The sequence below is a fragment of the Pagrus major genome, chromosome 18, assembly GCF_040436345.1.
Source record: "Pagrus major chromosome 18, Pma_NU_1.0".
Classification (NCBI taxonomy): domain Eukaryota; kingdom Metazoa; phylum Chordata; class Actinopteri; order Spariformes; family Sparidae; genus Pagrus; species Pagrus major.
In genome coordinates this window covers 36,855,491-36,870,501 of record NC_133232.1, presented here as the reverse complement: position 1 = coordinate 36,870,501, position 15,011 = coordinate 36,855,491, and the positions used below count along the sequence as shown (strand labels likewise).

The window sequence follows — 15,011 nt, the reverse complement described above, 5'->3', positions numbered from 1 at the left end:
TTTGAAAGAAAAATGTACAAAAAAAAAAGTTATGTGATTCCAGCTTCTTAAATGAAGATTTTCTGTTTGTTTTACTCTCTGTGACATTTAACTGGATATCTTTGTGTTGTGGCTCAAACAAGACAAGAAGAGAAACGTCATCTCGTGTCTTCATGTTTCACCTTGAACTTTTTCAAAGCCAAAATCTTCACTGGAGCAGTGAAGCTAAAAGTCTGAGCACGAGCTGAGCTCTGCATCAAGGGTGTTAAAGCGACTATGAGGAACTTTCAGTTTTTGTTGATTCTAGCGCCCCCTTTTGACAGAAGCGGTGCAACAGCAGCGCCTGCTGTTGTAAAGATCTTTGCTAGCTAATGCCGGCGGCGGTGCATTTGCTTTGGTAGCGAGTGACAGAGAGACGCAGGATGGATCGCGATGAGGTAATGTATTTATGTGATTTTATATATATGCGATCGGACCCGAGCACAGGCATTAATACTAACTATATAAAAACAGCAGTATTTTCACTGATGGTCATAGACACTTAAAAGTTCCTCGTAGTCATTTTAATAACGTCCTTTAAAATCAGTTTAGGATCTCGGGACTTCCAGGGACTTGGATGACAGCGAGCGAGTTGTATGGAGCCATCCTTTTTTTTTTCCAGTCCACGTCTGCTAAATGTCCTAAATGTAAATCTACTTCAGTTCTTCAGGAGAATGCTGTAGATCTGTTTTGCTGTGAAGCTCCAGATATATTTTGTGGACTACAAAACTTCACCCGACTTTTAATTTTTGTGTGAAATGTTCCTTTAATTATTGTCACCCATTGCTTATTAAACTGGAGCAGAACTGCACAGCTGTGTGTTAGTCTGCACAGAAGAGACAGTACTCCTGGACTGAATTTACCTCAAACCAACAAAACTGCATTTAATGTTTAATTCTCTCTTTTCTGTCTCTATTGATTAATTTTACATCAAACAGCAGCTTTGAAACGAATGCAGTGATAAACAGGCAGAAAGGTTTTCAGCTACGTTAACAGAAGCAACCAGGTTTTTAAGGATAAGGTAAACCGTCAGGCTGTCCGCTCACCTTCTGAGCAGCATTATTCTTTCATTTGGCGACGCAGGCAGAAGCTAATGTGATTCAGTCCTTTCAGTGACTGGCTGCTTTATGTAAATATAAAATGTTTTTGTTTTTAATGTAAGAGCTCTGAGCAACATTTTCTGGCTCCACAAAAGCAGATTTCTGTTCTTTGTTAATAACTCTGTGAATCATAATAACAACACAAATCGAGACTTTGATAGAGAAATAAATAATAATGCTGTGTGTTGAGTCCTGGACGAGTAAATAACAAATATATGGACTTTTTCAGGACGTATTCTTCCCTGTTTTGTTTGTTTCTTGTTTGCAGAGTGAGAGGGAGCATAAATAATGACCTTTAATTTAAATGTACTTGACTCTGCTATAATCAGCACTGTCCAATCAATACGTATCTTGTTCACTATAAATTTGCTGTAAAGATTTTCTGCATCACTGAGGATGAAAACATCTGAACATCCACAACACAGGAAGAAATGATGTACTTTGACAATATACTTTACATTTCTTTTTAATAATAAATGATTTTAAAGTTGTTTTACACATCATTAAAAAAACAGATGAAAACTCAGCCGTGACACGTGAAGCCTCTGCGGTGATACCTGCAGTGGCTTGTTTTCCCTGATGGTAGATAAATCCAACAGTACGGTGAGGTTCAGATAAGGGCACCGTGATGTTCAACACCTTTCTGGTAATTACTCTCAGCCAGTTTCACACACGTACACTGCAAAAAATGTCTGTGTTAACAATTTATAAAATCTTAGGAAGCCCTATAGTTGGATGTTTCTCGGTGAAAGTTTTCTTTTGTGCATTTCATGAAATAAATGACGTTAAGTTTGGCTCAAATCCAACAATGCTGTCATGAGATAATGAACGGCACAGTCACATTTTCTAACCCAGCTGGACTTTAGCTTTACTTTGCTTTAAAATGCAAAATATCTGCACCTTTACTGACTTTCTCTAAATTGATTCTTCACATGGTCTGTAAGATGTCAGTGAAAGTCCAAGATGAGTTGCAATGGTGCGATCGCTGATCAGTGAATTCTGTACGAATTTTATTTTTTTTGTCCAATCACCGCAACATTTCTGCAAATCTGAACAATCATCAAACTGATGCAGTTTCTAGACAAAATTGCAAGGATGTGCAAAATTCAAAGGGAAATCTCAACATTGTAACTTCATGGATGAACTCTTCACTTTACCGTCACATCAGCAACTCAAATGAGAAGCTGGAACAAGCTGAAACATGCCAAATAAATATATGTATTAATATAATGATAACAATAATGAATGGATTATTAACATACTTTATTAATAGAGATTATTTTTTATCAATCGACTGATCAATTCAACTGTAGTTTTGGTATTAACCTAAAGAAAAACTACAACAGCAACATCTCAGTTTTCATACAGTTGATGGATGGTTGTTTCCTTTAATAAATGTGTATTTGTTTGTATATTATGTGGTATATTTTGAATAATTTATTGATATTTTGATAGTTATGTGTTGTTATTAGTTCTTTATTTTATTTTAATTCAATGTTTATTTTGTATGTTGGACATGCGTTAATGTTTTGACTCCAGGAAGATGAAACACGCTCGTGTCTTCCTCCGTCTGGGATCCGAGACGATCACGTGATCCATGTTAACATGAAATCTTTGGGTTTTTGTTTTCCACATTGAATATGACGCAGAAATACTTCCTAAGATAGATTTCTTGTTAAGCTACGATTATTGATTGAAAGGTGCAGTGTGTAGGATTCAGGGCTCTGTTGGCAGAAATGGAATATAATATTCATAATGATGTTTTCATTAGTGAATAATCACATGACACTAAGAATCGTTGTGTTTTCCTCAGAATGAGTCTTTTATATCCATCATGTTGCACCGCCATGTTTCTACAGTAGCCCAGAGGGGACAAATCAAACACTGACCCTACAGAGGGCTTTTTATGCTTTGTGTTTTAATCGGCCACTGTAGGTCTGGGTGAGGCGAGGGGTGTTCAGTTGGTCCTGGACCTTTAATGGATTTGTCAATTATCTATTAATTACCAACGATTTTTATAATCTATTGTTTAAATTACTCTTAAGGCAAAATGTGCTCGTTCCAGCCTTCAAATGTAAAAACTGCTGCTTTTCTTTGTCTCGTATGATAACAAACAGAAGAAGAAGAAGAAGAAGAAGAAGAAGAAGAAGAAGAAGAACTGTTGATGAAGACTGTTGTCACACGAAACACACATCATGATGATGTCACACATCAGCTTGGCCTCTGAGAAACTGATTTTTCACGATTTTCTGACAGTTTGAAAACCAAACGTTAAGGGAGAAAATAATCTTCAGACTGATCAATAATTAGAATGATTATCTGAAGTTCAAACATGTGGAGAAGTAAAAACTTCTTTTGAATGCAGATTATCAGTAAAAGAGATCTCCTGCTGTGTTCTGGGTGTCTTTAATCCCTCTCTGTGAACCTCACAGCTCACTGCCAACTTGACCTCCACATCATAAGCCTATTCATGTCAATCTGACACGTCGTGCTGATGGGAACAGATCCACTTTGCCCCTGACAGGAACAAGGGATTTTGCCTTAATGAACACTCCAGTTCTTCCAGTTCCACGGTCGAGCCAATGAGTCAGGTCTGTGGGCCCATTTGAATAATGAGAATGAGACTAACTATGTGCAATAGACACAAGAATCCAATGAATGGCCTGCCAATCAATGTTACTGATTGCATGTCTATCCACTGAGGAAGAGTGTGACCATTAGACCCACCGTCAGCAGCAGCAGCAGCAGCAGCAGCAGCAGCAGAGGGGTTTGTGAACGCAGCCCTGCGGGTATTATTACGGTGCCTCCATTAAAATGCTTTTGTTTTCCTTCTGTTTCAGCCTCTGTGTTGTAGTTTTACTTACAGTGTTATTCTCTGTCCCCGCTCTCTTCTGCTGAATATTAATGTCTTCTATGCTAATGGCCTTACACCGGCTGAGGTCGACCAAGCTCCTCCTCTGAATGTTAATCCGCTGCCTCATTTGCATACGCTTAAGTGTCAAATTCCCCCACAAATCATCGCAGCTGCCTCCGTACGGCGAGGCCAGTGCCCCCCGAGCGACAGCACAGAAACAATGTGGTCACACCGTATGCATAGCATCAAATCCACATCAAAGCCTGTTTAGATTGCCAGGTCACAGCGGGTTCACGTTGTGTAAAATGAAGGTAATGGGATAGCAGTCAGCCTGGTGCAGAAATACAGCCGGGCAGGTAATAAGTATGAATGGAGCAGGTAATAAGGTTGGGATAGAAACAGACCCCGTGTCATCATCACAGGAGCGGGGCTGTTTAAAGCTGCAGCACAGTTATCAGTTCAAAGGTGAGAGCTGATCCCAGATAAACACACGACTTATTGTGTCGTTAGGTTTGAATCTGACCCGTTTCCATGTTTGCTTCTAGGTGCGTGGCAGGTGAAAAGGTTACTGAGAAGGAGCAGGAAACAGTCCTTCAGTGGGCTTTAAAGATACAACATGCAACATTTCTGCATTTTAATGTCCAGTCTCCAGGATAAAATGCTGGCGGTTAATGTTTCTGCAAACCTCTGACACATTCAGATTTGTTCATGTCAGAGGCTACATATGAATATTGACATTTCTACAGAACGCATCGTATCACGTTCATGTTACATGTTCATGACCTGACTGTCAGTCTGGAGACGGAGGGGATGGTGGAGGGGCTGCAGACGACAAAGCTGCCGAGCAAGTGAGCGGTTTGAGTCAGTATGTTCCCAAATGTTTCCAACTTTGTTCAAACCAGGAGAAATCGATCGGTAACGATGAGTTTCACTTGGTCGTCTGTTGTTATAACTTCTGGGGAAACATCAGATCACAGGTCAGAGAATGAGGAAGGAAGTCGAACGTGACAAAATGTAACTTTAGTTTATTACCTCGTCACGTCACATCGATTTTTATCGGCAACTGTGGCTGTTTAACATTGAAGACAACAACTCCCATGATTCCTTGCAACTTCACAAAATCAATTAACTCTGTCTTTTGTTTTCATTGTTTTGACTGAGAGAAGAGAAGTGGTAGAAAATATATACTGAGGGTTTAAGGATAAAATGATGTAAATATTATAAATAACGTGCTTCATCAATGAGCCTGCAGGAGACCACATGAGATTATAACTGATATTTTCAATCGACAGAAGTCATTAGTGTTCCACATCATCATCATCATCATCATCACTGTGATGAAGCTGAAGTAATAAGTTGGTTAACTGATTAGCGGATTAGAAGAAAACTATTCTGTTTAAATAAATGATGAATGGTTTAAATCATTACTGGAGTGAAAATATAAAAGAATCTCAAATTCCAGCTTCCTGCTTGAGAAGACTTTGCTGCTTTTCTTCACTTTTTCAGACACTGAACTGAATTTAATCATCTTATTTTCCTCTTTTTCCTTTTTTTAATGGACTAATGTCGTCTTTGCACTGCAGACTGCCCACATGAAGCCCCTCTGAGGGGTCTTTGGAGTGACAGAACAGCTGATTTAAATGCACTGTATAAATTTTTTTAATTTCTCAATGTTTCTCAATCAGAACAAAACAAAAGACACAAGTAGCAGAGGATCATGGGAGTTGTTGTCTTCACTGTTAAACAACCACCTTTACTGATGGAAATCTGTCCGTCCTGACTCAGGCAGACATGTTCACGGACGAGGTCACGTTTTTAAGTTTCATTCACGTTCTTGACTTCCTTCCTCTGACTCTCTGAAGTTAAAGTGACAGAGCACTAAACAAAACGCAGCGTTAACGTGAGAACTGACGGTTCGGAAACATTCGTACACAACTCAACAAAATATATAACGAAGGCTTTTTAATGCAGAAATGTTACGTACTATAGCTTTAAAGATGTCACCTAGTCAAAATGAAATTGTGTTTCACCATAAAATGTTTCATGGAGAAAATAATGAATGAAGATGACTTGTTTATGAAAATAATCATTAGTTGCAGCCTTAATATTATGATTATGGGACAATATGAACATTTCATGTCACGATAATAATAACTTACATTATGTTAAGAAACAAATATCTTTAATATTTTTACTTTAATTCTCAGGACTTTCAAATCACTGGTGTGAGAACATTCAGTTATCTGGATTTGTGTTTTCCCCCAAATTCAAAGTGCTTTTATTGCAATTTGTGATACAATCTAATATTGTCTCATCCCTGATCATCATCATTACAGTAAAGATGAAAGGATTAGTTGATTAAAAGATGAGTCAATCTTCAGAAAATTAATCAGCAACTACTTTGATAATCAATTAATCATACTGGTCATTTTTTAAAGCAAAGACTCAACATCATCCCGTCCTGGCAGCTTCACCCCGGTGTTACAGCTCTTCTCTGTTTGTGGTGGTAATCTGAATATCTTTGGTTTGGACTGTTGGTCGGACAAAACCAAACATCTCCTTTGTCACTGTTTTCTGAGCTGTTAGTATCCAACTGATTAATTAATTAATTGAGAAAGTCACTGGATTTACAGAGAAATGTATCATTAGTTGCAGGTTGACGCCTTAACTCTCTCCACCTACATGTGCGCCTCATAACTCAAAGTGAACACTTGACTTTTTTTTTCTTTCTGGGGTTTGTAGGAAAAAAACAGATAATGTTTAAACCCAAAAGTAAAACTACAAAACAGAATAAAACAATCTCTCTAAATGCACTGAACGTCACCAAAAGTGACTCTTATCCGTCCGTAACGGCACGAGAGCACATGAGGGCTGTAAAATGTATCTCTCTGGCTTTTAAAATGATTCATGAGATGCTGCAAACACTGTCCACTAAAAGTTCCCGTCCAGGCAACAAAACCAGATGCAGGAAATCAGAAGGATAACATGTCTCTGTCTAATTCCAACAACGTGTTACTTCACTCCCGGAGGATTAGCGGCATAAAGCTTTTGCTATAGATGTCACTTACACTCGCTCAGACTATATAACTTCCTCGGGGGGTAAGTCTCCTGCAAGTGTCAGGTCCTTGAGTCCTGCGCCTGCCAGTGTGAGCGGCAGTTGCACCACCAGCCAAGCAAATTCAAAAGCACACTCATGAATAAGACAAATGGAAGACTTTCTAACAGAGGAGTGACTTCAGTCGGCTCCCTCAACACTTTTTTCCTAAAAGGTGGTGTCATACTGAGGCTTAGTCAGTTTCCCTCTGTTGAGAAAGTCCTCAGACCGACAGGAATGCAAACTACAGTGAGTCATTTTGCAATGACGGCCTGCCAGCGAGCACGATGTTAAGTACGCTCGGAGCTATTCTTACCCTTAACAATGGCTGTCCTTTCACGATATTAAGCGTCTTTACTCGGGTGATAGTTCTGACAGGACTGCTATTTGTGAGCTTGAAATCATTTTGACTGGATCAACAAAATATAGCATCAAATCCAGTCAAAGAATGGCTCTAATATGTCTCTTCACACTGAAATCCAACAGAAGAAGTCTTTATTATGTGTGTGTATGTGTTTATTATGTTCTTTGGATCAGTTTGATTTACTGTTTGTCTTCTAAGAACAATAAAAGCCTCTGTTCAGAGTCTCATATAGAGTCTAACAGGATTTCTGATCCTAGTTTTGCCCTCTAACAGCTTTAAAACACACATTACATTATCGTATCACCTTGATACTTTAGGACTTTTCCTCATTTAATAAGAAGCATGTTTCAGCTCGGCGATGTGGCCTTAAAAAACACTGCAATATTTTTCACATTTTTACATTTCTACACAGCCACTTTAAAAGCGTCTTTCGCTCAGGTTTCCAGCACAGACATGAGTTAAGCATCGCAGCCCGCGCTTGTTCAAGGGGGAGAAAGGCGTCGTCACGGATTGGCTGTGGTCGCGAGACGACCGCAGCCCACTTGAAGGCGGGGTGAGCACGCTTTGGCCTCAGTAGGGAGACCGTCCAAACCGGGGCGTGGCTGGGCTCAACTCAACGCCTGGTCATGGAAAAGCATGTCGGTGTGGCATGGTTCGACACTGGGCAGAAAAGTGCCAGTGGAAAAATACCAATAGTCTTAATATATTTTATCAATATATTGCTAAGCTCTATACAAAATAATTACTGCGTCAGTTGTAAAACATAATTAAACACAGGTTTCAAAGGTTTATATGCAGCACTGTCCTCACATGTTCCTAATAAGTCTAGTGGTACTTTTGTTACTAGAGTTTTATAACTGTTTGTTCTAACAGGGAGTTTAATTAACCAAAAATGCAAGTTATGCTTCTTTGAATAATAACATACTGTACTTCTGTTGTGTGACTGGCTTTTAGGCAAACAAAATAGTAATATATTTGTCTGCACGCAGCACAAATAACTAATACCACTTTCAGTAATAACAACGCTTTGTAGCCATTTCTGTATTTGTTTCCTTCATCAAATGTACAAACCCAGACATGCAGCAGAGATCCCAAACAATGAAGAAGTCAAGCCAAAGTCAACAAATCACAAGGGTTAACATTGTAATATTTTTTTTTTTTAAAAAGAAAAAAACAACTGATACTTGAAGCATCAGGTCACTGCCAGCAGTTTCCATCAAACACAGAAGGATATGGATCTGCAACAGCTGCTAGCAGCAAAACCTTGATGAAATATTCAAGAAACTATCCAGCAGGACAATTCAGCTATTTTCTTCTAATGGAATCCAGATTTGTGTGTGTGTGTGTGTGTGTGTGTGTGTGTGTGTGTGTGTGTGTGTGTGTGTGTGTGTGTGTGCATGTGTGTGTGTGTGTGCATGTGTGTGTGCATGTATGTGTGTGTGCGTGCATGTGTGTGTGCATGTGCATGCGTGCGTGCGTGCGTGCGTGTGCGTGTGTGCGAGACACGTCCCAAACTTCCTGTTTTTTGTAACAACATCATCCTGACCCGGCGCTGTTACTGACACGGCCTCGTTTTCTGAATATGCGCTGACGTTTAAAGTCATCTTGGACTGAAGGAGATGGACTGAGAGGGGAAGCAGCAGAAACCCTTCAGCTACGCATCATCATTACGGGACCGGCTGCTAACCTCACTTTCCAGGAAGTAAACAGCTTCAGAGAGTCTGTGTCATGAAGCATATACATTATTTCCGCACATGAGACAGTTAGTCATTATATACGACGCTGCAAACTGAGATTTCTATTACAATCTTTTCTCTCTGCCTCAAATATTTTTCACATTCGAGGGGTTTGTGTAAATTGATGGCCACACTTTTGCATTCAGGAGGATAATTGCTATATAATTTTGTTAAAAGCTTGAACTGAGCTGTATGGTACATCTGGATACAGACGAACTCGAGGCATTTATTACCCACTATAAGACACAACTTCTTCCTCATTACAGTCACCACCTGCATTTTAAATCAAACAATAACACATCGCTAAAGAAGAAGAAGACATGATGTACACTCCCGCTGCTGAGGGAAGAGGAGAGACGAGCAGGAGGAGGATGAAGACGCTCCAACAAAAACCTCATTATATTATTATCCAATTATATAATTTAGTTTGAGGAGATGAAGGTTTGAAATGATGTGTTTGTCATGAAACTCATCCACGGACGTTATCAGTCGCGTGTGCACACGTCTGGTGGTACGTTAACTGTTATGTCTGCGTGTGTGCATGTGTGTGTGTGTGTGTGTGTGTGTGTGTGTGTGTGTGTGTGTGTGCATTGTGATTGCACTTGGTGTCTGGGTATGTGTGGTACAGGGAGTTGAGGTCCACTGGGGCTTGGACCACTCCGTATGAATAATGCATCAGACCGGGCCGTTGCATCTCAGCAACATTGCCTTGGTCTGCTTAAAGTTGCAAGTTCCTCTTTAGGAAAGTCGGCGTCATTCTGCTGCTGCTGCTGCTGCTGCTGCTGCTGCTGCTGCAGTAACGCAGCTGAATCTGGCTTTAAAACAAGACGACCAAAATGACTGCAAAAAAAATCACATCACAGCATTTACAGTAATTTACAGTAAAGACGTATTTATCCAAAATACCTCAGTTTTTAATGTCTCGGTGGGAAACGCATCCCATGAAGCCTCAGACAGCAACCAGAAGTCTCATTGTTGTTACAGATGTGATATTTAGAGCTGAAACAATCCGATTAGTCGATTATAAAGAATTAATCAGCACATATTTTGAAAAACTAATAATTTTTCTAACAGTTTTTCAAGTAAAAATGTTAAAATTCACTGTTCCAGCTTCTCAATTCTAAATATTTTTCTGTTTTTTTCAAATGAGGTACCTCATGACACGTCACTTTGAGTAAACTTGTGGACTTCTCCGAGTTTGAAGAACCTCGTCGTTTTCTGACATTTTAATACAGAATACTGACACATTATATCTTTAAAGCCTCCAACAGCGACCAGAAGTGTCATTATTGAAAATAATGAAATAATCAAAGCTGGAACACTCAGCTGATTAACTAATTAGTCGAGAATTAATCTGCATCTACTTTGAGAAACATCTTGTTTTAACGTGTTTTTAAGTAGAAAATGTAAAATTCACCAGTTCTAGTTTCTCAATCGTCAATATTTTCTGGTTGTCTTATTATAAACTAAATGATGAATTAACCAACGGATAAACAATTGACACACTGCAGAGTTCGTCTGTTTCTTTATTCCACTTAACATAAGACACAATCACAGAGTGAGACGGGAACTCGTTCCATGTTTTCAGCTGAAGCAACAAAATGTAACTTCCTGAAGAAAGACAGCTGATCGTTGAGTCTCATCACCAGGTTTGGGTCGTGGTCCGACCTGCGAATGAGCCTCGACCATCGACCTTCTTTCTCCAGGAAGTTACACTTTGTTGCTTTACGTGTGATGAGATATGTTGACAGGAACGATTTTGAGTTTTTTCAGTGTATCGCTCGTTTCTCGATTATTAATTGATCATTTAGTCTATAGAAGGTCAGCACGTAGCAGAAAATGCACATAAGTTCCCAGAGTCCATGTGACCTCTAAAAACTGTCCGTCTTTGTCTGACCTGCAGCCCAAAACCTAAAGATATTCACTTCACGATCACAGCAGAACGAGAAAACCAGGAAACATGAACAACTGAGAAGCTGGAACAAGTGAATTTACTATTTTTACTTTAAACAAAGCAACAAAATTTCACTTCCTGGAGAAAGACATCTGGGTTAGGGTCTCCTAGAGTCTCATCGCCAGGTCGTCACATAATGACGCTTTGGGTCGGCGTCCGACCTGCGAATGAGCCTCAACAATCAAGCTTCTTTCTCCAGGAAGAGAAAGGAGATATTTTGACAGGAAATAGACAATTATACTTTTAGATAAAGATTCTGAGGTTTTGCAGAGTTTAAACCGTTTCTCAATGAATTAATTCATCATTTAGTCTATAAAATATCATCTAATAGCAAAAGAATTAACATCACAAGTTCCCAGAGTCCATGTGACCTCTAAAACTGTCCGTCTTTGTCTGACCTGCAGCCCAAAACCAGAAATATTCACTTTACCATCACAGGAGAACGAGAAAACCAGGAAATATGAACAATTGAGAAGCTGAACTGGTGAATTTTACCATTTTAAATTACAAAATGACACATTCATCTAGAAAGCAACACTTCAGTGACATGTAGGGACACGACAGACATCTGCACCTGCTCCACTGGCAGGTTTTGTACTAAAAACAAGAAGAAACACCTGTAATCATTGTTTTATTCACTGATTTCAGCGGTGGCATTTCTTCCGGTGTGAATCAAGTGTAAATGATAAAATCAGCTCTTATATTAATGGTTAAACATGTCTGCTGCCTAAAGAAGCCTTGCGAGGAGAACCTGACAGACATGAACTTTTTTTATCTGCAGATTTACACATTTGCGCTCACAGAACAGATGCTGGAGACAGATGCTCGCTGCAGACGCAGTTCACAGCGGGATCAGCAAAGGTTTAGTCTGGATGACACTGAACGCAGCACTAACTGAGCGCACAACTACTCCAAGCATCCGGAAAAGTGACGTGAAACTAATTCAAGCCTCCAGCAAATTAGACTGAGATGATCTCTGCTGCGATCAGGGGTCAGCCTCACTGAGGAGACTCCAGCAGCTGACCTGTCCTCAGCCTCCTCAGCCTCCGCAGCCTCGTCGGGCTCGTTTGACTCGAGCTGTCGCAGTTTTGCACACAGTATGCAAATCTGTCAAAAAGCAGGCGATATGTAAATACATGCAAATGAGCTAAATGCATGTGAAAAGGCTCGTTTGCCTCAGTGTGCAGCCTGGCTGGACCCGCTGTATCCCCTCTGTTCTGTCTGCGCTCAACTTTCTGTTTTAATGAACAACAGGAAAATAAAACGCGTGTGAAGTTGTAGACCTGAAAACTGATCGTCTGCAGCGCAGCTTCACCTGCTTCTCTATTCTTTTCTTTACCACGAACCTTCAGGTGGACCACTCAACTCAAACCGGACCAGGTGACACTCTCATCATGGATTTAAAACGAGCTAATTGGCCACGTGAACGCGTCTCCTCCACGCACCGCTCCGTGTCTCATTTAACACTTGAGATATTTCTTGCAGCGGAGCCTGTTTACTTCCACCTCAGGAATGTTTGGCACTTTGGCATCACATCCTTCTCTCCTGACTGACAGACCTTCCTGTCTCTGCCTCTCTGCCTGCTCTGCCTCCCCTCCACAGCCCGCCACCCTCCCGCCGGTACCGCAGCTACACGGGACGCGGTTCTCTCCGGTCGGCTCACCTCTGTGCGCGCCTGCAGCCGCTTGTTCATCTCGTAGATCCGATACTCGGGCTGGACCATGTAGGGCGAGTGTCTCCTGTAGAAGGGTCCGAACGGAGACGAGTAGAACGGGTCGTGGGCTGGGTTGGACATGGTGGCTCCTGGCGAGGCGCACGGCGCGATTTCAACATCCAACGGGCACAGCAGCGCACATGGGAGTGCGATGCTCTCCGAAGACCCCCAGTGGGAAGCAGCCGCTGTCGAGGCTGAGCTGCACTCTGCAAGTTGGCCTGCCTAGTTCGCTGCTATAGCGTGGAGCTGGAGGAGGGAGGAGAAGGAGGGAGGAGGAGGAGGAGGGAGGAGGAGGGGGAGGAACAGGGGAGGAGGAGGAGGGGGGCAGAATTGAAGGGGGAGGAGGGAAGTCGTTTCCTGTTCCCTCAAGACCTACAGTCAGTTTTGCACTCTTGCAAAGTTCAAGTAAGACCTGTGTGTGTGTGTGTGTGTGTGTGTGTGTGTGTGTGTGTGTGTGTGTGTGTGTGTTCTTTGTGTGTGTTCTGGTCTGAAGTCATGCAGTGTGTCAGTTTACATGATGCTGTTTATTGTAACGATGATAAAGTCTTAATATTCAGTGTTAAAGAAGAGTCAGCAGCACGGTGCGGAGGTTTATTTAACATTGAGCCTTTTTGATTTTTGATTTGATTCTTTATGTTTTCGTCTCAGCGCTCACACTCAGCTTTACATCACAGCTTTGAGTCTCAGTGGTCAAACATGTGGTTTAATTTCTTTGCAGAAGTACAGATTGTTTTGCAGCTCGATCTTAAAGGAACAGTTCACCTAAAACTGTAAATTCAGTCATTATCTCCTCACCCCCATGCTGATGGAAGGTTGTCTGAAGTTTCAGCCCAGTCGTCAGGATATAATGTTCGCAGTTAACGTTTCTGCAAACCACAGATACGTCCAAGGTTGACATTTGTACCAAACGTGGCATTTCACGTTATAAGCCAAACCAAATTACAAGCCAACAAGTTGCTGAACGGCGACCGCAGTTCAAAAACCAGGTCTGTTTTCAGGAGACTTGGGGAAATGTCAAGCTGTTTTTACGGCATTAAAAGCCAGTGTTTTCTTTAATCCATGATCCTGGCGACTAAAACAGCTATTGTAAGTCAAACCATGATGATCTCCTAACACTAACCAACAGATCACAGCACAGCGCTGTGACAAGAGAGAAATAGGAATTTCAACCTAAACAAACTTGAGGTTGCAACATAAAGAAACGTTCTGTCTGAAGTTATCTGTCATTTTTACATGATTACATGAAACGTACTCAGCTAACACTTATTGTGGCGATTTGGTTGGAAGTCTCGTAGTCCGCAGAACATTTCTGGAGCTTTGCAGCAAAACAGCGTTGCAGCATTCTGCTAAACAACTGAAGCAGCTGGAGACTTTAAAACATAAAAAAATACTAAAAAATAAAAAATAAAAGTCTCCAGCTTTTCATTAGAAAAGACGTTAATTACACCCTCAATGTGCATCCACTTCAGCCACCCTGAACGTTTATGTTGTAACTTTATGTTTGTTTAGGTTGAATTTTCTCCGTCTCTTCTGTCACAACACTGTGCTGATACTCTGGTTTACACACAAGAACCACTGGTGAGAGTTAGAAAAACATCATGGTTTGGCTTAAAATACCTGTTGTGGTCACCAGGATCACAGATGGAGACGGTCCAATATCCCTTGAAAAATAGCCAGTTTTGGTCGCCACAATGTCCCCATGTGTCCTTCACAAATATGCACTGATGTGACTCAAACTGTGGTCGGCCGTTTGCCAACGCCACCTCAGTCCCCTCCAGCTCCTGATATGAAAGTCAGCTAATAAGCATTTACGTAATGTGAACGTGATGTGCCACGTTGGCTACACCTTGGACGTATCTGTGGTTTGCAGAAACGATAACTGAGTCTGCTAACATTACATCCTGGTGACTGGGCTGGAGGCTGAGTAGATCATGACTGAAGTCTTATTTTTGGATGAACTTATCCTTTAAACAAAATATTCTGCGTTCTCTCCGAAGCTTTGCAAATAATATCTGCTACAAAAAAGGTTCCCTTTTCTGAAAAACAACTCCAGTTTTTCATGATCATCCAGCCGAAACAAATCAACATCAATCAACATTTTTCTAAAAAGTACATCCATTACGTCCTCGTACAACGAAACATCAAAACAAAAAATGAACCTTATTCTAAATTTTAAG

At 40.9% G+C, this 15,011-nt stretch overlaps 1 protein-coding gene across 4 annotated transcripts in view; it reads right to left on the bottom strand.

Moving 5' to 3' along the window:
• The window catches only part of ldb2a (LIM domain binding 2a), a 112,988-nt gene extending 99,977 nt beyond the window's left edge, over positions 1-13,011 (bottom strand). For all 4 annotated transcript variants that reach the window (XM_073487316.1, XM_073487317.1, XM_073487314.1 and 1 more), the window contains exon 1: positions 12,784-13,011. In XM_073487316.1, coding sequence (XP_073343417.1) covers positions 12,784-12,915 — 132 coding nt within the window. In that variant the 5' untranslated portion in view covers positions 12,916-13,011. The remainder of the gene's footprint in view (positions 1-12,783) is intronic.
• Between the last annotated feature and the right edge of the window lie 2,000 nt (positions 13,012-15,011).